Raw genomic sequence first — 24,390 nt, 5'->3', positions numbered from 1 at the left:
ATAGCCCATTATACCGTCAGCTTCAGGCCAGTGTTTTGTCAAGCAACAGACGAACCATTGTGACCGAAAGCAGGGGGAAAAAATGTTATTTTTAATATAACTGTCTGGCCACGGTGATTAATTCAAATCATATGGTGTTTTCTCCTCTCTCTCTCTCCCTCCCTCCCCCTGTATGAAGGCAATGCTACAGGAGGCTGTGGAATGCTAAATGAGCATCTGTGCAGTACTGCTGCAGGATACTGCTAGGCTGTGTTTAGATGTAAGTGATCCTTAAATGTCCCCTTTCACTCCTTCAGCTTCAAAAGGAACACTTCTGGGCTGGCGGAATGACCGTGCTCAGTCAGCGTTTTACTGAGGTTAAGAACCGAGAAAGAGCCTGAGGGAAACCAATGGTTAGAATTCATTTGTCATCATATTTTATTGTGTATATGGAAATGAAATGATACATAGCCCATCGGTTTTGTTTTATATATTAATAGCAAATCATATTGATAACTTTATTTTACAGTGCATTTCTCTCTTTCGAGAGTCAAAAGCTGCTCTTAAAGTTTTTTTTTTTGTTGTCTACCCCTATTTCTCCCCAATTTTGTGGGATCCAATTGTTAGTAGCTACTATCTTGTCCCTACAACTCCTGTACAGGCTCGGGAGAGACAAAGGTTGAAAGTCATGCGTCCTCCGATACACAACCCAACCAAGCGGCACTGCTTCTTAACACAGCGCGCATCCAACCCGGAAGCCAGCCGCACACTGTGCAACCTTGGTTAGCGTGCACTGCGCCCGGCCCGCCACAGGAGCCAAGCCCTCCCTAACCCGGACGACGCTAGGCCAATTGTGCGTCGCCCCACGGACCTCCCGGTCGCGGCCGGTTACAACAGAGCCTGGGCGCGAACCCATAGTCTCTGGTGGCACAGCTGGCGCTGCAGTACAGCGCCCTTAACCACTGCGCCACCCGGGAGGTCACGTCTTTACTTTTTATTGTGATTGCTGCTGAAGTAATACTGCAGTAAATAGGAAAACCAATGCAGACTAGAATGATATAGCCATTAACTCTGTCGTCCATTCCAGAATTATAATACTTGGCATGAACTGTAATCTAACCTGCACATTGTTTATGCACAATTTGTTACGCCACTTAGGAGCCTTACTAATGTTAACGACAGGTCATAAACACGCTTATAAAGCATCACAATAGGTGTACTACTACCCATGCTGTAGGTATCTCCATAAAAGCCGGTGGCCGCCGGCATGTAGTGTACGTCGGAGGGTGGAGGGATGCTGGTTTCCTGCTCTCGCTCTCGTGACCAACCTGCCTCCCCACAGGGCTATTACAGCTAGACCACCAGGCAGACTACCAGCACACAGACTGAGATCTGTTCAACCCTTCGCTCCCAGACAGTGATGGTGGCGCTCTAGGAGCCAGCCAACTGTTAATGGAGTTTATGATCCCTGTGCCAAAAGAGGCACACATACCTGGCCATTAGGTTGAACGTTAGAGAGCAACCTTCCACTGTTTACAGTAGTTTACATCAGATGAGGTTCAAAGGAGAAGCCCTATTAAGCTCCAGTAGGAGGTAAACAGAGAATAAGTTATGTAGTTTGATTCAGAGTGGGAATCATTCATTGATAGAGGGAGAAAGAGAGGAAGGTAGATCGTTAGAGCCTTAACACGGCCTGAAATGTAAATATGATTCTCTCAGGCTACACTTTTACCTCACCTACTTACATGGACGACTTTTCAGAGACGCATACCATTGAGACTAGTGAAGGCTGCTGAGGGGAGGACGGCTGATAATAATGGCTGAAACAGAGCAACACATAGAAACCATGTGCTTGATACTATTCCACTGATTCTGCTCCAGTCATTACCATGAGCCCGTCCTCCCCAATTAAGGTGCCACCAACCTCCTGTGATTGAGACACATCTTAGGAACGCTGCCTGTGTACTGGGTGCTGTTTCGCCAAGCTGCCTGTAGATGGAGCCGTTAATAGGGGATTATGTATTAGCCCTGTGCCCAAGTGCTCCATAATCCACAAATACCCAGCATGTGACCAAGCACCTCACACTCTTCCTCTATTGTTCAGCTGCCACCACACTAACCCCCATACAACAAGACATTCAATTGTGACATCAAGCATTTTTCCAAGACCATCAATCTGTCTCTTTACGCACACAAGTCTATACTGAAGCTTCCTCCTCCAAATCTTCTGAAGTAGAGGATGTGTTGTGGGGAGCAGGGCTAGAGGGGGTGAATCCCAGCACCGTCGGAGGCTGCTGTATTTATAGATGGTCCCAGAGAAAGGTGTTTGTGTCTGTGAGCATATAGTACAGGACATTCTTATGAGAGGGAGAAGCATGGCTTCCCAGCCCCCTGTGGAGTTAGCAGGTCATGACTGCTGGTGATGGGGTGGAGGGTACAAGAGCAGGGAGGTGACTGGGGGTATGCCGAAAATGGGGTGGATGGAGAGTAGGCTGGAGATGGGGTGAGGGAGATAAGGTGGAGATGTATATGGAAGAGGGGAGTGAGGGGGTATGGTGGTATTGGGTGATGGGTACTAGAGGTAGGATGGGTGGGATTTGGTGAGGTGGAGGGTTGGGATTGTTGAGGTGTGTGTGTGTGCGTGTGTACATGTGTGTGTGTGTCAGCATTGTTGGGTGGCCTAGATTTAGTGTGAGAGGAGAACAGGGGTCACATCCTACAGACTTCCTGCAGGAGGCCATAAAACCAGTCAGACAACAGGAGATATGGATGGGGGAGGAGGGAGAAAGAGAGAGAAAGAGACTGAAAACTGAAATAAAATGAAAGACTATAGATGTAGGCCTAATTTGGCTGTTGGATATTCTCACACACTTCATAGTATTTCTTCATTTGGTGATGCAACAACAAACAGCAGAAACTTGTGAAAACCAGCACAATTTGAGCAACACAACATCCTCCTGTTTTTCTTAATGCTATTTGGGTACATCTTGTGATCATCTGTTGAAAGACAATACGCAAAATAATTGCAACATTTCAGTCTTACAAAATGTACACCCATAGACCGTAAAAAAGACATTTCCAAAAATGCACACCCACCAATAATACTTGTAACACAAGTTAAAAGTGCTATCATATGTTTGTTGGTTTTGGTACAAAATACTACAACTGCAACCTGGCCAAGATAAAGCAAAGCAGTATGACACAAACAACACAGAGTTACACATGGGATTAACAAACGTACAGTCAATAACACAATAGAAAAATCTATATACAGTGTGTGCAAATGTAGTAAGATTAGGAGGTGAGGCAATAAATAGGCCATAGTAGCGAAATAATTACAATTTATCAATTAAATACTGGAGTGGTAGATGTGCAGAAGATGAATATGCAAGTAGAGATACTGGGGTGCAAAGGAGAAAAGAACAACAACATGGGGATGAGGTAGTTGGATGGGCTATTTACAGATGGGCTGTGTAAGCTGCTCTGACAGCTGATGCTTAAAGTTAGTGAGGGAGATATAAGACTCCAGCTACAGTGATTTTTGCAATTTGTTCCAGTCATTGGCAGCGAGAACTGGAAGGAAAGGCAGCCAAAGGAGGAGTTGGCTTTGGGGATGACCAGTGAAATATACCTGCTGGAGCATGTTCTACAGGTGGGTGCTGCTATGGTGGCCAGTGAGCTGAGATAAGTCTTTGCTAGGTAAAGCCCTGCCTTATAGGTCACCTGGAGCCAGTGGGTTTGGCAACGAATATGAAGCAAGGGCCAGCCAACGAGAGCATACAGGTTGCAGTGGTGGGTAGTATATGGGACTTTGGTGACAAAACGGATGGAACTGTGATAGACTACATCCAATTTGCTGAGTAGAGTGTTGGAGGCTATTTTGTAAATTACATCTCTGAAGTCAAGGATCGGTAGGATAGTCAGTTTTACGAGGGTATGTTTGGCAGCGTGAGTGAAGGATGCTTTGTTGCGAAATAGGAAGCCAATTCTAGATGTAATTTTGGATTGGAGATGTTGGAGGGAGAGTTTACAGTCTAACCAGACACCTAGGTATTTGTAGTTGTCCACATATTCTAAGTCAGGACTGTCCAGAGTAATGCTAGACGAGCGGGCGGGTGGAAGACCGTAGCCAGGTGGAACGCATGGCCAGCCGTAGGAAAATGCTTATTGAAATTCTCGATTATTGTAGATTAATCGGTGGTGATAGTGTTTCCTAGCCTCAGTGCAGTGGGCATCTGGGAGGAGGTGCTCTTATTCTCCATGGACTTTACAGTGTCCCATAACTTTTTGGAGTTTGTGCTACAGGATGCTAATTTGTTTGAAAAAGCTAGCCTTTGCTTTTGTAACTGCCTGTGTATGTTGGTTCCTGACTTCCCTGAAAAGTTGCATATCCCGGGAGCTATTCACTGCTAATGCAGTACGCCACAGGATGTCTTTGTGCTGGTCAAGGGCAGTCAAGTCTGGAGTGAACCAAGGGCTATATCTGTTCTTAATTCACATTTTAGAATGGGGCATGCTTATTTAAGATGGTGAGGAAAGCACTTTTAAAGAACAACCAGGCATCCTCTACTCACAGAATGAGGTCAATATCCTTCCAGGATGCCAGGTCGATTAGAAAGGCCTGCTTTTCTTTTAGGGAGCGTTTGACAGTGATGAGGGGTGGTCATTTGACCGGGGACCCATTACGGACTCAGGCAATGAGGCAGTGATCGCTGAGATCCTAGTTGAAGACAGCAGAGTTGTATTTAGAGGGCAGGTTGGTCAGGATGATATCTATGAGGGTGCCCGTGTTTATGGATTTAGGGTTGTACCTGGTAGGTTCCTTGATAATTTGGGTGAGATTGAGGGCTTCTAGCTTAGATTGTAGGACTGCTGGGGTGATAAGCATATCCCAGTTTAGGTCACCTAACAGTACAAACTCTGAAGATAAATGGGGGCAATTAATTCACATATGGTGTCCAGTGCACAGCTGGGGTGCTGAGGGTCTATAACTATAACAAGCTGCAACAGTGAGAGACTGATTTCTGGAAAGGTGGATTTTTAAAAGTAGAAGCTCAAACTATTTGGGCACAGACCTGAATAGCATGACAGAACTCTGCAGGCTCTCTCTACAGGTGGCCTTCCTAAGCCAGGATTCAGACATGGCAAGGACATCAGGGTTGGCGGAGTGTGCTAAAGCAGTGAATAGAACAAACTTAGGGAGGAGGCTTCTGATGTTAACATGCATTAAACCAAGGCTTTTACGGTTACAGAAGTCAACAAATGATAGCGCCTGGGGAATAGGAGTGGAACTGGGGGCTACAGGGCCTGGGTTAACCTCTACATCACAAGAGGAACAGAGGAGGAGTAGGATAAGGACTGGTCGTCTAGTGCGTTGGGGACAGAATAAAAGGAGCAGATTTCTGGGCGTTGTAGAATAGATTCAGGGCATAATGTACAGACAATGGTATGGTAGGATGTGAGTAGAGTGGAGGTAAACCTAGGCGTTGAGTGATGATGAGAGAGATTTCGTCTCTAGAGGCACCAGTTAAGCCAGGTGAGGTCTCCGCATGTGTGTGGGTTTGGACAAAAGAGCCATCTAAGGCATTTTGAGCGGGACTGAGGGCTCTACAGTGAAATAAAACAATAAGAACTAGCCAAGACAGCAGTAGACTAGACATATTGACATTAGAGAGAGACATAAAGCAATAACAGGTGTTGATCAGGAGAGCTAAGACAACAATGGGTAAATGGCGATGAATGGGCAGAGCGGGTCAGTTAGGTACTTACAGGACCTGAGTTCGAGGCTGGGGCCGATAGGTAAACAAAATAAGGTACCGTGTTATTGAAACAGTCCAGGGGGCATCAGCTGTGTAGCCGAGTGATCATAGGGTCAAAAGAGCAGCAATAGGTGAGTCAGGGTGCCGTTCAGTAGTCACTACTACACTATGCAAGCAGGAGACACAGCGCTCAGAAAAGCTAGCGGGCCGGGGATAGTAGATGGTTTTTCGGCAACATCGTAACAGAATAGCCTGTTACGACCACATCGGGCGATCACGTCGGCAGTCCAGTCGTGATGGATCTGCGGGGTTCCGTGTCGACAATAAAGGGTCCAGGCCAATTGGAAAAGAAGGTATTGTAGCCCAAGAATTAGCTGGTATATGGGCCTAGCTCGAGGCTAGCTCAAGGCCTGGCTGGGGTATCCTGGAAGGATATTGATCTCATCCCGTCAGTAGAGGATGCCTGGTTATTTAAAAAAAAAAGTCTTCCTCACCATCTTAAATAAGCATGCCCCATTCAAGAAATTAAGAACCAGCAATAGATATAGCCCTTGGTTCTCTCCAGACCTGACTGCCCTTAACCAACACAAAAACATCCTATGGCGTTCTGCATTAGCATCGAACAGCCCCCATGATATGCAACTTTTCAGGGAAGCTAGAAACCAATATACACAGGCATTTAGAAAAGCCAAGGCTAGCTTTTTCAAGCAGAAATTTGCTCCCTGCAACACAAACTCAAAAAGGTTCTGGGACACTGTAAAGTCCATGGAGAATAAAAACACCTCCTCCCAGCTGCCCACTGCACTGAGGATAGGAAATACTGTCACCACCAATAAATCCACTGTAATTGAGAATTTAAATAAGCATTTTTCTACGGCTGGCCATGCTTTCCACCTGGCTACCCCTACCCCGGTCAACAGCACTGCACCCCCCACAGCAACTCGCCCAAGCCTTCCCCATTTCTCCTTCTCCCAAATCCAGTCAGCTGATGTTCTGAAAGAGTTGCAAAATCTGGACCCCTACAAATCCGCCGGGCTAGACAATCTGGACCCTTTCTTTCTAAAATGATCTGCCGAAATTGTTGCAACCCCTATTAGCCTGTTCAACCTCTCTCTCGTGTCGTCTGAGATTCCCAAAGATTGGAAAGCAGCTGCGGTCACTCTTGACCCAAACTGCTACAGACCTATATGCTACAGACCTATATCTATCCTACCCTGCCTTTCTAAGGTCTTCGAAAGCCAAGTCAACAAACAGATTACCGACCATTTCGAATCCCACCATACCTTCTCCGCTATGCAATCTGGTTTTCAGAGCTGGTCATTTGTGCACCTCAGCCATGCTCAAGGTCCTAAACAATATCTTAACCGCCATCGATAAAAAAACAATACTGTGCATCCGTATTCATTGACCTGGCCAAGGCTTTCGACTCTGTCAATCACCACATCCTCATCGGCAGACTCGATAGCCTTGGTTTCTCAAATGATTGCCTCTCCTGATGTTACGTTCCCTAGGCTTCCTGAATTCTCCCCAAGCAGCTGATTGGTTGGCCCCCATTGATTGGAGAGCTGACCCCGCCCCCTCGTCAGGACGCAGCTGTCTCCAATTATCAATTCCTTCTGAAGCTATATAAGCAAGTGTTCTGTTGCTCAGGAGAGAGTTTGATTGTGCTATAGAGAGATGATTTCTGAGAGAGGAGGCTGATGGCTGTGGGTTATATAATGTGTTGGTTGTTCTCAGAGGGAGATGATTAGTATGTCCTGTTTTCGTTGTTGCGCAGTGGTATAATTTGTTGCCAGTATTTTGTAGCCAGTCCTACTAAGATATGTCTATGACAAAAGGACTGTTTTTGATTGTGAAAATTCTGTTTCATTTGTTCCCAGGGGGGAAGGGGAAGGTAACTAAGGAGTGCTTAGGCAAGAGGCCCGCGGAAATATAGATATACCTGTAGTATATTCACTGTCTAGGCACACTAGGTAAGACCTGGGCGGACCACCCCCTGTATTTTGGTAAGGGCACCAGGTGGTGCTAAATTAGGTAAATAGTGGGTAGGCAGGTAAGGTAGGAGAAAGGGCTTTGAGATGTACTTTCTTTGCTTTGGTTCCGTCCAGCCTATTGGCTTCCTATTTCACAACAAAGCATCCTTCACTCATGCTATAAAACTGACCATCCTACCGATCCTCGACTTCAGCAATGTCATTTACAAAATAGCCTCCAATACCCTACTCAATAAATTGGATGCAGTTTATCACAGTGCCATCTGTTTTGTCACCAAAGCCCTATATACTACCCACCACTGCGACCTGTACGCTCTCGTTGGCTGGCCCTCACTTCATACTCGTCGCCAAACCCACTGGCTCCAGGTCATCTACAAGTCCCCCCTTATCTCAGCTTGCTGGTCACCATAGCAGCACCCACCTGTAGCACGCACTCCAGCAGGTATATCTCTCTGGTCACCCCCAACACCAATTCTTCCTTTGGCCGCCTCTCCTTCAAATTCTCTGCTGCCAATGACTGGAACGAACTACAAAAATCTCTGAAACTGGAAACACATCTCCCTCACTAGCTTTAAGCACCAGCTGACAGAGCAGCTCACAGATTACTGCACCTGTACATAGCCCATCTATAATTTAGCCCAAACAACTACCTCTCCCCCTACTGTATTTATGTATTTAGCTCCTTTGCACCCCATTATGTCTCTCTACTTTGCACATTCTTCCACTGCAAATCTACCATTCCAGTGTTTTACTTGCTATATTGTATTTACTTCGCCACCATGGCCTTTTTTGCCTTTACCTCCCTTATCTCACCTCACATGCTCACATTGTATATAGACTTATTTTTCTACTGTATTATTGACTGTTTGTTTTACTCCATGTGTAACTCTGTGTTGTTGTATGTGTCAAACTGCTTTGCGTTATCTTGGCCAGGTCGCAATTGTAAATGAGAACTTGTTCTCGATTTGCCTACCTGGTTAAGTAAAGGTGAAATAAAAATAAATAAATTAAGGCTAGCTGGTGCTTGCTTCGGGACAGAGGCGTTAGCTAACAGTAGCCACTCGTTTGCAGCTAGCTAGCTGTGATAATCCGGTGTAATGATCCAGGGCGGCAGGAATCCCATGATGTGGTAGAGAGAAGCAGTCTGATATGCTCTGGGTGAGGCTGATCCGTACCACATTGGGTGAGGCGGGTTGCAGGAAAGTATATTTAGTTTGTAGATAGAAAGTGAGATGAAGATATATACGAAAAAGACCGGCTATTTACACGGGATAAGACAAAGACAAACACACACGTCCTACTGCTACGCCATCTTGGAAAATAATTCCTCTGTGTAAATGATATGATGCCACGCGCCACGATCGGTTTACAAACACTGTGAACCTCACGGCTTTAGCTACATATAAGGACACTGAATTTTTGATCCTGGCTATGGCCCTGAGCCTCACAATGGTCAGTTGAATGGAGTACTACCTCGAGGGCTTTCTGTTCTGAACTGTGCTTCAACTGTACACCTGAGAGTGGTCACAAGTCAGAGGTCACAGTGCAGTGGGTCTGCCCCTGCCTGTTTGTGTGTGTGTTTTTTGTATGTGTGTGTGTAATCAACGTACAGGACCAGGGGTGGTCAGTCACGGGTGTGTTTTGACAGAGGTCGGCAGCAGGATGTCAGGCTGCGCTCTGATTTCCTCTCTTACTTTCTCTTTGACTTTCTCCTTGACTTCACCTCCTTATCAGGCCTGCTCAGGTTTGCTGCTTTCTCACCTCTAGTATCCAGACCCAACCAGACCCCCCTGAAGAAAGGAGGGCCGGGCTGCTCACATCTCATTCTCCATTCAATTAATATTCATTCATTGTGTGGACATTCAGTTTTTCTGTTTATTATGCAGGTAGCCTACTAAATTGACGCATACATGTAACCTGTTATTTAAGTGAGTTTATAAAGGTTAATTTCTACTGGAATATACTTAAACCTGATTTAAAAAATGGTTTAAGTGTAGTAATGTTGAAATGCCTCTTTTTCTAAAGTGATGAAATTATCTTAACAGTGTTGAGTGCTCTGTGCAAGAGAGGTTGGTGCTGTACTCACTGTAGCCATCTATAGAGGCACATGGCAGGCAAGCGTATCAAGTATGGATCGTATGATCAGACATTTGCATCCTGTCACCGGTTTATGTGTGTGACACAGGGTAGCCTAGTGGTTAGAGCGTTGGACTAGTAACCGGAAGGTTGCGAGTTCAAACCCCCGAGCTGACAAGGTACAAATCTGTCGTTCTGCCCCTGAACAGGCAGTTAACCCACTGTTCCCAGGCCGTCATTGAAAATAAGAATTTGTTCTTAACTGACTTGCCTGGCTAAATAAAGGTAAAATAAAAAAAAATAAACACACACACACTTCACATCTGCCTGCCTCAGTAGAGAACCTACTCTTAGATCAGCCTTTAGTTAGTCTCCCCTCTACAACCTTACCCCTCCTTACTTAAAAATAAAAACTACTAACACACATCATCAAGAATAACAACATTGTTTTTAGCCCTTCTTATCTCCTCTCTCCCAAATATCCTGTTTCTTCGAGTTGCGGTGGCCAGAACCAATAGAAACCTCTTCCTGCTATTGGCTGACTTCACTTCCCAACGTTAGCACAATCTCATCCGCTCCAAACACCGCTTAGTGGAACCTCAACTAGCTTGCTGTCCAGAAAAAAATTATATTAGAATTTATACCAGTGTGTTTTACCAGGACTGAGAGGTCCTGAACAAATATGGCCAGCACCATTAAGGTAAGTACATTTTTATATTTTTTTCGCCAAAGTTTTGGCTTTTTATTGGTTATTTTCTGTAGTGCTTGGGCATTGTTTTAGTTTTCGTGGCACTTTAAAGAAACACTGACCAAGCAGGCAAAGGGTAACACCCTTCTGCCATAGAGGTGCGACAAGATTTCCTTGCAAATTTCCTTTTTCCTATGCGGATGGGTTGTACGGTTTCAAAAATCTTAGGGTTAATGACAAAATCTGAGATTTCGTACTTTCGGACGCTGAATTGATTTGACCTGGCTTGTCTTACAAACAAATGAAACAAACAGGAATTTACATTTCTTGAACATTTGATCCATTATGGCGAGGCACCAATTTTAACGTCTATTATGTTTTTGAAACATAATAGAATGAGAATAAGAAAAATAAATTGAAATTCTTATGTATTGGTCTTTTTTTGGGGGGGGGGGGGGGGGGTTGAATCATAGGTATTTGTCTTGTCAAAGAACCATCTGCGAAAATTATACTTTGAAATGAAAAATGCAATCCTGTGCTGAAGGAACTGAAATAATGGGAGGTTTAAATTCTCTGAAGACATTTTATCATGCTACTGTTATTGTTGCATTAATGCCTATGTTAACATCATAATCAAAATGAATGGTAACTAGTAGTAGTAAATAGTTAATACTTTGACATGGCTATCCTAGTGTTAGTCTATCAAGTAATTACCCTTGTGTAGTTACTGTAACAACACCAATTAGACAATGGACAGAGGACAAAAGCATTTTTTGCTTTTTATAATAATCAAATAATCTAGGGCACAACATGCTTCATAAGTAGCTGGAACTCATAGGCTATATCTCAATCAATATAACAAAAATATTTTTTCTGGTGCTCCTACATTTTATGTTGTGCTCCTAACTTTAAAGTTGGGAGCTCCAGTGCTACGCATTACATGTTTTCATTTAGAGTCCTGCTAGGGAGTCAGTCACCTGCAAACCTAATTCAACATGGCGTCTAATATGTCCACCCTCTGTGTCTGCCAGTGGCAGCACAAGATGTTTACAGCCAAATCACAGTGTGAGCAATAAAACAAAAGCAGGGAAGCCATAATTACATAATCAGCTGTCTTGCTGGTATTCAATGCAAACAGGTACAGTTTGGAAGTAGAACCCAAATGTTTGGCGAGGGAGCTTGCTCCTTTGTGACCCGTGATATTGTGGCACTGGGACCGTGGTTGAGTTGAAGTCCCAGGCAGAGAGGAGAGTGACTACTGTTTATAAACGCCTTCTCGATGCACTGGCTGGCTTTTTGTGGAACAGCTTTGGTGGTGGTGAACTTCATTGCAACTGATTGAGATTATTATGGATGACTATAACAGTATTCTGAACAACTGACATAGATAGTCTCTGTCACAATAGCACAAGACGATTGGGGAATAGCTTTGCTGAAATGAGCATAACGCAACCAACTGAAAAGCTGTGTCATGTTGTTTTGATAGTGTCACACTAGTCACACTATTCTCAGCTTGAAGACACGTTATGGCACCAGTGGACAGTCTATCATCTTAGACAGTTCACCTGGGGTCAGTGAGTTGCGTCTTCTAGTATATAGTACACACCTAGAAAGCAATGTTCACAGAACATAAGTGAGAAAAAAATCAGAGAACAGTTCTCATCCCTTACCAATCATAAATGTTCTTGGTAGACCAACCTGTTAACTTTGCTGGTCCATAGCCACTTCTTTAATCCTAAATATGTTAAAAAAATAGAAATACACGTAATACAATGTACAATTAATTACACAATGAAGAGTGTAGGATATCAGGACACAAACAAAACAGTTTATCATGCCCGCCTATGGACAGAACTGAGGCAAACAATGCAGATAGTGTGTATATGTGTGTGTAATACACATACCAGAGGGGGATCCAGGAAGTTGTGGCCAACCAACCTCTGTGTCTTTGTGAGGTCTGAGGCTCTGGCCAACCTTTGTCACTGACCTATGGAAATAAAAATACCCATCATTTTTCAAATTGAAACTCTCCAGGCTTTTTACGTTCCAAGTTTCATCCTGTACTATAGTTTCACACATAAGCTCCGTCTCTTTCTCCATAACACGTGTTACTGCCAAATCAAGGCCCTGGAAGTTATTCATCATAGGATCTCTACTAGGCAAAAACATTCTCTATGTGGTATCCTATTGCGAAACAAAACATGTTTTCCAGCAGTCATGTACAAATCAGACTGCTTTTCAATGCTAACAAAACGGCTTTCGTGGAAACGTAACACAGGTGTTCTTCCTGTTTGAAAAATAACAGATCTTGTGTTTTGGACTGGGAAGGTTTGTCTCTGTCAATTCATAGTAGGACACCCCAATATTGTCTGTCTGACCAAATGAAAATTAAGGTGGTCTTAATTGGTGGAATCAGGGAGGGAGCTGCTAAAACAACATCCAGAATGGCTGCCCCCGATTGAAGGCCATAACCTGCACTACTGATGTTACTGCATCTTGTTCTGGAGGCAGCCCTGCAAAGTGGTCACTAGCTCTCATAGCCACAAAGCCATGACATCTGATTTCAAACCTAACCTTAACCCTAACTCTTTAGACCAAAAAGCGAATTATTACAATTGCCAATGTTGCAGCTGGCCTATCTAAGGGGAAATTGCTCAGTTCTGCCTCCAGGACAAGACTAAAATAAACGCCAACCTGCGGTGAACTGCCCAATGGCCTGCTGTGTAGAAATTGCGAACTCCCTCCCACTCTCTTCATCCGGCCATCAACTCCATTAGTGTTCCAAATCTCAGCCACAATCAAAATGCCAACGATGAGCACTTCCTGTTATGCGCTCCCCACCTCCCGATATCCCTCCCCCTAAAAGGAACTTTAAACACAGGAAATGCTGGGAGAAGGGGAGCTTCCTGTCTTCAGCCACACCACACCATGTCTCATTGGGAAGGCTGCCTGGGACATTCTCCATGAATGGGTCCAATGGCTCCATTGAGAGGGAGTACAGGACTAGAGCTACTCATACACTGTGAATATGGCTCTCTATGTCACTTTATAAGGTCAGAATGACCCTGGAGACACTGGAGCATGTTTAGGAAGAATTGTTTTAGGACAAAATGTCCACCATAAAGTACTGTAAACCAGCTCAGGCTAACATGATTTTGACTGTTGTTAAATGTGATATACACAACATTATATGAGGTGAAATTAAGTTTACTATACCAATTTCCACTTATAAAGCACAATATTTATGGAGGGTAATTTACTATACTGCCTCAGAGGGGCTCAAGTTCTGATTTGAACCAGCTGCCCTCTGGTCAGCAGTTCATTTCCCTACCCAGACGGCCATGCTGCAGCCCCTGGAACTCCACTACACGCTCCCATAGAGGACCTCCCTGAATGTGTACATTATATGACTTATTCTATGGTGGACACTGTTCGGTAGGAAAACTGGGCTCAGCACAGCCTCATTCTTCCCATTTTCTTTGACCATGACACTAAGGTTGTGAAACTATCGCTCACTTTCCGTAGAAGAGGAATAATGGACCTTAGAGGAATGTACTGTACTGAGTTGGGGCAAGATGGAGACCTGGCCAGACTCTTGTGTTGTTGTGATCTAAGCTAGTTTAGTTTAAATCTAAAGGCGAATTATGTTTGCTTCATTTTGTCTTGGTGTTTATGGAATATCTGAATCTTCTCTATGTTGTGATCGCCAAATCTAGTATTTAGTGTCATGTTATTTTGTCACATATTTCTGTTGGCTTCAGGATGGCCAAATATTTTATAACTGGTTTCCAGTGTTTACAGTTGTAGGATCTTAAATTGATTGAAATTGAATTATTATGTGGATTATAATTAGTGGACATTTTTGTAGGGGTTGATACATTTTTCAGAAGGGTAAATCAACTCTGAATTTTCATAGTGGAAATGACAAACTTCTGAAGCCTTTTTAAACCTCAAATACAGTACAAGTTTAGCATTTTCTACATTTCAGGCAAGTTCTCCTGCAACAGGGTGATCACATCTAAATCCTAAATCTGTAAATTGTTCCCAGACACAATGTAAACAGACTGCATTAAAATGGCACTCGATGGCTACACATCTATCAGAAATCCCAGCTGTGATTGATGATGGATCTCTTTGTGGCCTATCTTTTGGTTGTTTTTTGGTCAGTTCCTGGCTTTATGGTCTTTTCCATAGGATCAAAGCTCAGGAAGTATGGAGCTGTGTGGCTGAACATTAGCTGTGAATGGATGTGGTTTTGTTTTGTTTGCATTGGGTGAACAAAAGCTGTGTGTGTGTGCCCCTTATTCATGCTGGCTGGGGTCACCTCGTGTATATTATGCTCTGCTCTCCTCTATCTCTAACCCCTGGACCCGCTCTCAGATGACGGTCAATGAGCCGAGCCTGCTCTGTAATGTGGTTTGCAGCTGACATATCAGGGAGGACCAGTCCCCACTAGATTAATCTGCTTTCCGACACAGCTTCCTTTTCCTCCTAAGTGATTTGAGATCAGGGTGGGTCACTTACACCGAGATGTTGGAGGGGCACTCCTTCCACGAGAGAGAGAGAGGAGGGCAGGTTGAGGAGGGCTGACGAGCTCAGAGGAAAAAGAGAAGAGAAGGGTTGGTGTTAGACTCAGATGGAAGCCCTCTGAGGTATATGTAGCAATACAGGATTTGGCTAAGAGATTTTATGAACAATACTGGGAAAATTAGAGACAGGTTGCCATGTCATGGCATTTGTGGGAAAATATGTGTTTGTGTTAGTCATTGGTGTTGAATGGATTTTTACTGTTGGATCCCATTAATTTGAGGTTGATGGGAGGAGACAGGAATGGCTTTGAAATAAATGAAGGATAAACACTAGATTAATCAAGATTTAATTAACTCCTTGGCTAGAACATGCTTTTAATCTTTAAATGTACAAATCCTAAAAGCGTTTTGTATTGCATATGATTCCATCTTTCTTGGATGAAGGACACATGGGGACCTGACTGAGGCCTTGTGGTTACAGGGAGTGTACCCAGTGATGAGATAATCATGAGTGTGGTCTGCACTGTGGTCTCCTGACATTACAACAAATGGATGTTGGAATGAAAGTTGAAGTAGAGTCTCAAATTACATTTCCCCAAGAATGGCTGAATATGCTTAGAATGCCTTGACCTAACCCAATAACCTAAAGAATACCTGGAAATTAAAAAAAAAAACTCTCAGGTCTTTCTACAGCTAAATTGGGGGTCTTGGGATAGGGAGATACTTAATAAAATGTTTGTTGATTTTGAACTTTTTTATGCCATTGGCACAGAGTATTTAATTAGAAATCAAAAGTGTAAACCCCCTAAAGCAGGCTTTGGTCGACAGTGGCTAGCAGTGGAACCTAACAGATTTCTCATGTAAAATATATTTAATTTAAATATGAATAACCTGTATAAATAGAGGGGAAAACTAAGGAAAAAAAAGGGGAAAACATCCCAAAAAATTACAGGAAGTAACCCAGACTCTTTAGGAGGCCTATCCCATCTAGATGGCACCGGGTGAACTTACCTCAGACCTGTGATGCCAGGATGTAGCAATTGTCCTGTGAGGAAGACAAAAAGTTGGACAAAATGCCTGTGAAACGTTAATGATCAAGAGGGTTAGCATGTGGTAGTTTAGAGGGTCAGGTTGGTTAATATTGGTACTCTTTGCCCATGTTGTCGATCATATAGAGCCTGGTAGACACCCAGCTGGTTTAATCATAGCGTATACTTCTGTGCTCTAATTCAACCCAGGTAGAAGTGAATGAAACTGGAGCACTTTTACTGGCCATGGTAATCCCTCTATAATGAGGGGGCCTGGTTTTCAGGTGAGTTTTCCAGGGGTCATTCTGTCTGCCATTTTACCCACAAAACAATGAGCTCACAAGGAGGTATTCATCAGACTGCAATCTAATGTTATATCCACCACATATGTGCATAGAGCTTAGGGTTTAAATCACAGACCGGTCCCAAATTACCTGCAATTTGAGCAGAGCCCCTAGGATCACAAATCAATCATACTCGGTTCATGCCAAAATCCACACTTAATGAATCTGAACCAGTTGATTGTAAACCAAGTGAATGGAGCTTTGATTGTAATAGAAATCTAAGAGGGATATGTCTTTGCGCTTTCTTTCTGCGTACAGGAAGCGTTGTCGGTGGTGAGTGAGGACCAGTCGCTGTTCGAGTGCACCTACGGAACGCCCCACCACGCCAAGGCTGAGATGGCGGCGGCGGCGGCCAGCGAGTACGGCCAGACGGCCAAGATGAGCCCCAGGGTGCACCAGCAGGACTGGCTGTCCCAGCCGCCCACCCGCGTCACCATCAAGATGGAGTGCAGCAGTGGACAGGTCAACGGCAACAGGTACAGCAGTCCACTTTTAGCTTCACTTTTACATATGTCTGGCCCATATCGTGTGAGCTCTGGAGAGTGCTAGCATTAGAAGGGGCGAAGTGACACAGTGCTTTACACCCTGGGGTCCACTGTGCACTGGGCTGCAGCCAGGCTGCCTGTGGACCTGATTTCCTGTCTATTGTCTGCATTTCTGTTAATGTACTTTAAACAAGTGGGTCGATGTGGCCTGAAATCGAACGTCGTAATGTAAATATTTTGAATTACGGGGTCAGAAAATTCAATGCGGTGGTATAGAGTCAGTTAAAGGGACGTCTGCTGTTTACGCCCATCAATAGTAAAGAGTCTTGCCTGGCTTACACAGTAACAGCCAGCAGCCAAGCTACTTGCCAAACAGACGAGGAACTTGACTGAGGTTTTCAGTGGGTGAAAAAAAACTGGCAAAGCTGCCTGAGACCCAATCCAAGACAGAGTTGCTGCTGTTGGAAACCCAAACTCAAAACAGCTGTACCACAAAAAAATATAGAAGGACCGCCACTGCATTCATATTTCTAACACATCTCACACGCGCAAGAACCCCCCCTCCATCCATCTAGCCACCCTCCAATCACCACACAGCCATCTCCATCTTTGGAGCAGGCCTCCCCACAGACACCCCGGCAGAGGGCCTTATTTATCTGGCTGTGAGACATGGGAAAGATTGTTCCAATTAGTGACGAGTCAGGGAGCAGAGGAAGATTTACAACGGAGATCAACACAGACAGCACTGCTGCTCCTGCACACACCACCATCCTCCCCTCCATTCACTAGGCTACTAGAGGGAGGCCTACTGTACTGCCACATAAATGTATGTGTGTGTTTGGAGGGGGGAAGACAGGTGTGTGTGTGTGTGTGTGTGTCTGTGTGTGCGCACACCATGTGTATGCTAGCATCTGGGGACCCAAAGCTCAACCCGGAGTGTTCCAAAGCACTCCAACATCCCAGGAGTTTGGTCCTAGTTTCCAGAGTTGATAATCTTAAAGATTGTGTTACATGGCATGGCAATGGGGGTTTTATGGCTGAAGCTTTAGAAAAGGGAGGTTGCGTAAGGGTACAGCTGGGTGACAGATAGCCTCAGCGATGGAAATTATTACGGGGAATGTTGACATGGGGGCTAGCAGGGGTCCTGAGGCTACCCTCATTATCTGGATTTAATGGGTTTGTGGACCTCCCCACCCATGCCCCTCTCCATCCCCCCCCCCCCCCACCCAGTACCCTCAGTGAGCAGCAGCAGGGTTTATGGGAAGTGAAGTGGGCCCGGGAGCCCAACCTCTTGGCAGATTAATTAGCTGACCCAAACCTGGAGAACAATGAACAAGTTAGCTTCAAGACAAGGTCGACGAGACGCCTGCACTCCTCTACGCTAGGATTCCCTTGGATTGTTTGTTCTTTCTGTCTACCTCGCTATGTCTCTCTCTCTCTCGCTCATTCTTATCTTGATATCTGTCTCTAGTCTTTGCCTCTCTGTATCTGTCTCTTTCTTTCTCTCTACAGTGATAGAGGGTTGAATGTGTTTTAGCATGTGTCTGGGCCCAGTGGAGAGCAGTTTACAGTTGCTTGGCCTCCGTAAGCCTCTGATGGTGACTCATACTGGGTGGGAGACAATAGAGTAAGTGAACTTGTGTCCAATGGGCTCGGACACACACACACACACACACACACACACACACACACACACACACACACACACACACACACACACACACACACACACACACACACACACACACACTAATCAGGGCTGAACTGCAGCACACTTCGCTGCATCACATACAAATGCATGTCTACACACAGACACTGAGACTTCCACAGTAGACACACAGATATACTAGTTTTCCATCGATCCCATTGCGTTAATCTTCAATCAGACATTCTAACCCAACATAGTTAATTTGTTTTGGCTAATTAGCTCAAATTTACCACAGTCGCCGCCCTTTGAATACAATCTCAATTCATTTCACAATAATAGATAACATCCCCAGTTCTTGTGATATTTTTCGAACAGCACATGTGGTGACATGGCTGCTCTCCATAGTCAAATGAACATCAGATACTTTCACAATAACATTTTGGAAGGGTGCAGTAGTATGATCTTCTGCCCAAACTGTTAACCTCAATCATGCTTAAATTGTTTACATAAAGGAAATCTCGTTGTCTCCCTCTCCAGTTGCAAAAGATACTTGGTTTTTCTTCTGAAACTGGGACGCAAGAAAAAAGCATGCATTTTGAATTAGCAAAGATGAATTCTGTTGCTTATTTCTCTCTCTCTCTCGCTCTCTCTGTATTGATTGAAATGAAATATGATAAAAACTGTAGAAGTATGGGCATTGTGCATTACATTTTGGGAATGCATGTAAAGTATGATTTGTGCATGAGCAAATGTTCTATAAAACGAATTGGTCTAGGCTTGTTTTGATCCTTAAAACAGGGTCGCGATAGTAAATAAGACCATTGATTCCCCCCAATTTCCTTTTCATATTTAATGTTTTATTTTGGCTTAGTATCAGACGTTCTTTTCAATTTTTTTTGTCAAACTCAAACTGCCAGAATGTTTTTCAATCAGACAAATTCCGAGGGACTTTGCTCAACTCACACCTTGCTCAACTCGTAGATCCAGATACCATATCTTTATGGCTTAATGATGGATTCCCTAATGATGAGAGTTCCATCTTCTGGGAAGAGGAAGGCAATCACTCAGGTTATGCTGTTTGGCTGAAAGCGGCTATTGTCTTCCACGGGAAATATTTGTAGTGAAGCTTTCACCTGATTTTTTATGTTGACCTTCTGAACCCCATTGAATGGGGTCTCTAGTTTCTGCAGTCAAGTTGCTAACATTTATGGACACAGGTGAGACCCCCTTTGGGAGGCAGAACTTCTGCCAAGTGAAAAACAAGGTATTTAAGGTGGTCCACTTTGCAGCAATGTGGTCATTTCAGTTCAAAGTCTCATGTTAACATTACAATCTGGAAACTGGATCATTCCGGTTATAAGAATAATCCTGTAGGAAAAATAAATTGGCCATCAACATTTTGTCAATGGACAGTCTGAGACTAACAGCAGTATAGGCAATTAATTCATAGAAGAAGTATAAAATGTCTCTTTATGAAAGTGCCACAAAATAGTTACTGTAATCTTTGGGACTAAGATTATTGAAATACGACTGGATTAAAAAATTCCTCCTCCAGCAGATCTGAGAATAAATCACTTGTATGTGTTTTTACTTTGAAACAGCTATTCCCAAATCACATGCATCTGGGGGCTGTACCCGTGGCAAGGACATATTCTCCATCAAGGCTGGGTCAGGAGAGGCCAACAGTTGGTTGACACATGACTTAGATTCCAAGAAATGGTTCCAAAATGGTTCATATCTTGGCCACAACAGGTTGATATGAATTTATATGACATTCCATGGGTAATCCATCCCATCTGGTGGCCGCGCCCCAGGGGAATCAGAAGCTATGATAATGGCAGAAGAGTCATTTGGAATGGGGTCACTTATGGGGCCCAGGGCCCCTGGCACGCCTCCCTCCCTCCACTTTATTTTAGTGGAGATTCGTCTTTTAATGTGGCTTCAGCAGAGCTGTGGGGCACAGGTTGCAGCCATAGCTGGGATATTTGAAAGAATAATGGATTGGAATGGTAGATACGAAAAATCTGAGAATACTTTGTTTCGCAATCTGTGGCGGGAGGAGAGTTGACATCACAATTACACGGTCTCCTCTGTTTGAGCATCAAGGCACACACTAGCAATGTTATGGGGAGATTTTTGGGTCAACATGAATGCATGGGATAATACATAGATTCAGATAGATAATCATCAACCAACATTTTACTAACGGTATACAAACAAATTACTAATGGTTTATAAACAGATAACAGATGTTCCAGTGTAGTGTTACCAGTTAGGTAAACCAATAGTCTTGATGAGCATTGCAGGTGTGGTTGACTCCGCCCATATGTGGATGACTGCGCCTCCCTGTGACTGACCCAACTCCTCCCCTCTGTGTTTTGTCCTGACAGAAACTCTCCTGACGAATGCAGCGTGGGGAAGAACGGGAAGCTGTCCAGTGGAGGAGAGGGCAGCACCCCTGTCACTTACAGCAGTTACCTGGAGGACAAGCACATCGCTCCCCCCAACATGACCACCAATGAGCGCCGCGTCATTGTTCCCGCAGGTAACAGAGCACCTTAACACATCAAATGACACCACACCGATTTGAACACCAGAACACTTTTCTTTAGACAGCTGAAGCTCTTAGTTAGATCTTCTCAATTACCTTGGGTCGACTCACCTGTCTTCAGTTGAGATGATAATAAAAATGGATATCTCGTCTGATGTGAACTAGCTCACGAGCTTATGTGTCCTATGTACACATGTAAACATAGCTAAAGAGGACCTGCATTAGAATGAGAAGCAGGGCGTGGTCCTCTGCGGTTAAAGGAGCCTTCAATACCAGTCCCAATCAGTCATGTGAGTCACTCACTGCTTTCGATTAGGGGACCTCATGTCTCTCACATACATTCATCTGTCACAAGGAGAGACTTCCTGTTATCTGCAGCACAGAAGCCCCAGCGTTTTGTTGCAGAGTGTGCTTTTCCTTGTCTAGACGGTTTCCTATGGTGTCGGTCCAACTGGGTGGAGTAAGGAGCAGGGTAGAGGGGGGATGTGAGTCCCTGCCAAATGGGAGAAAGGTATTCTTATCAGTTCCCCATTCAAAGACACACACCTAGAATACAGCATTGAATCCTGACTGGAACATCCATGAGGCTGTGCTGTGTCTTTTGGGTAAAAAGAGGTATCAGAATAGCCAAAATAAAGCACCTTTGAAATTAGGTGCTAACTTCATAAATATTTCAGTAAATATTTCATATTTTTCTTTGATATAAAGTCATAGATCTGCATTAGATAGTCACTTCTTGATGCATCAAAAATAAATAAAATCCTGCCTATGTGCATAGGTTTTCTTTCTTTTTTTGTGTGAATTTTACCCCTTTTTCTCCCCAATTTCATGGTATCCAATTGTTTAGTAGCTACTATCTTGTCTCATCGCTACAACTCCCGTACGGGCTCGGGAGAGACGAAGGTTGAAAGTCATGCAAGGACAAGGATTCCCTACCGGCCAAACCCTCCCTAACCCGGACGACCAATTATGCGTCGCCCCACGGACTTCCTGGTCACAGCCGGTTACGACAGAGCCTGGGCGCGAACCCAGAGTCTCTGGTGGTGCAGCTGAAGTATAGCGCCCTTAACCACTGCGTATCCCAAGAGGCCGTGCATAGGGGTTTTAATGACTACACTTTTTGTGAACTACACTACCAGTCAAAAGTTTTAGAACACCTACTCATTCAATGATTTTTCTTTATTTTTACTATTTTCTACATTGTAGAATAATAGTGAAGACATCAAAACTAAGAAATAACAGATATGGAATCATGTAGTAACCAAAAAAGAGTTAAACAAATCAACATATATTTTATATTTGAGATTCTTCAAATAGCCACCCTTTTCCTTGATGACAGCTTTGCACACTCTTGGCATTCTATTAACCAACTTCACCTGGAATGCTTTTCTAACAGTCTTGAAGGAGTTCCCACATATGCTGAGCGTATGTTGGCTGCTTTTCCTTCACTCTCCGGTCCGATTCATCCCAAACCATTTAAATTTGGTTGAGGTCGGGGGATTGTGGAGGTCAGGTCATCTGATGCAGCACTCCATCGCTCTCCTTCTTGGTAAAATATCCCTTACACAGCCTGGAGGTGTGTTGGGTCGTTGTCCTGTTAAAAAAACAAATGATAGTCCCACTAAGCCCAAACCAGATGGGATGGCGTATCGCTGCAGAATGCTGTGGTAGCCATGTTGGTTAAGTGTGCCTTGAATTCTAAATAAATCTCAGAGAGTGTCACCAGCAAAGCCCCCCCACACCATAACACCTCCTCCTCAATGCTTTACGGTGGGAAATACACATACGGAGATCATCCGTTCACCTACTCCACGTCTCACAAAGACACAGCGGTTGGAACCAAAAATGTCCAATTTGAACTCCAGACCAAAGGACACATTTCCACCTGTCTAATGTCCAAGTCTCTTCTTCTTATTGGTATCCTTAAGTAGTTGTTTCTTTGCAGCAATTCGACCATGAAGGCCTGATTCACACAGTCTCCTCTGAACAGTTGATGTTGAGATGTGTCTGTTACTTGAACTCTGTGAAGCATTTATTTGGGCTGCAATTTCTGAAGCTGGTAACTCTAATGAACTTATCCTCTCCAGCACAGGTAACTCTGAGTCTTCCATTCCTGTGGCGGTCCTCATTAGAGACAGTTTCATCATAGCTCTTGATGGTTTTTGCGACTGCACTTGTAGAAACTTTCAAAGTTCTTGAAATCTTCCGTTTGACTGATCTTCATGTCTTAAAGTAATGATGGACTGTCTTTTATCTTTGCTTATTTTAGCTGTTCTTGCCATAATATGGACTTGGTCTTTTACCAAATAGGGCTATCCTCTGTATACCCCCCCTACCTTGTCACACCACTACTGATTGGCTCAAACGCATTAAGAAGTAAATCAATTCCACAAATTAACTTTTAAGAGGGCACACCTGTTAATTGAAATGCATTCCAGGTGACTACCTCATGAAGCTGGTTGAGAGAATGCAAGAGTGTGGAAGGCTGTCATCAAGGCAAAGGGTGGCTATTTGAAGAATCTCAAATCTAAAATATATTTTGATTTGTTTAACACTTTTCTGTTCACTACATGATTCCATATGTGTTATTTCATAGTTTTGATGAAAATAGAAAATAGTAAAAATAAAGAAAAACCCTTGAATATTCTTTAACATTTGACCCATAGTGTACATGAAGCTCAAACCAAAGGTCACACTAGATACTATGTTAGCCTTTGTCACAGTGTAACCTTTATTTAACTAGGCAAGTCAGTTAAGAACAAATTCTTATTTACAATGACGGCGAACCGGGGAACAGTGGGTTAACTGCCTTGTTCAGTGGCAGAACAACAGATTTTTTCCTTGTCAGCTTTGGGATTTGATCCAGAAACCTTTCGGTTACTGGCCCAACGCTCTAACCACTAGGCTTCATGCCGCCCCACAGTAATGTATCCAATGGAAAATAACCATAGAGAAACGTAGTTTAGAGTCATTTTCCCAAAGACAAACCTGTCCATTGACTGCCCGGGGCACTGTACTCTCTATCTAGAGGTTGTGCAACACAGTTTTTCTGGCATAGTGCAACTTCCTCTCCAACTGAAGCTGACAAGGACAATGACGCGACATGTTAAGAACATCCTGTTTTTGCTGTTAATTTAGAGGACAATAGCCACACACTGCTCCACGGAATGTAATGGGAGGTCAATATTAAACTGGCTTCTCTGCTCTACGTATAGGAAACACATTCCTGATATTTTGGTATAGGGACTTGGGGAGGGCATTTCAACTTCAAATACATACAGATCTGTTCCTATATGATGCGCAATGCAC

The 24,390-nt window shown here is 43.9% G+C and overlaps 1 protein-coding gene across 8 annotated transcripts in view; it reads left to right on the top strand.

The window, feature by feature from the left end:
* The window catches only part of LOC139418183 (transcriptional regulator Erg-like), a 75,315-nt gene that overhangs the window by 42,910 nt on the left and 8,015 nt on the right, over positions 1–24,390 (top strand). For 4 of the 8 annotated variants that reach the window (XM_071167441.1, XM_071167443.1, XM_071167439.1 and 1 more), the window contains exons 3-4: positions 16,656–16,873; positions 20,921–21,075. In XM_071167441.1, the coding sequence (XP_071023542.1) occupies positions 16,656–16,873; positions 20,921–21,075 (373 nt within the window). Of the gene's footprint in view, positions 1–10,348; positions 10,509–16,655; positions 16,874–20,920; positions 21,076–24,390 lie in introns of those variants that run through there. The other 4 variants (XM_071167447.1, XM_071167444.1, XM_071167445.1 and 1 more) reach the window with 2 other exon arrangements.

The sequence above is a fragment of the Oncorhynchus clarkii genome, chromosome 10, assembly GCF_045791955.1.
Source record: "Oncorhynchus clarkii lewisi isolate Uvic-CL-2024 chromosome 10, UVic_Ocla_1.0, whole genome shotgun sequence".
In the NCBI taxonomy this organism is placed as follows: Eukaryota; Metazoa; Chordata; class Actinopteri; order Salmoniformes; family Salmonidae; genus Oncorhynchus; species Oncorhynchus clarkii.
The sequence above is the reverse complement of the archived record's forward strand: the minus strand, read 5'-3'. Positions and strand labels throughout refer to the sequence as shown.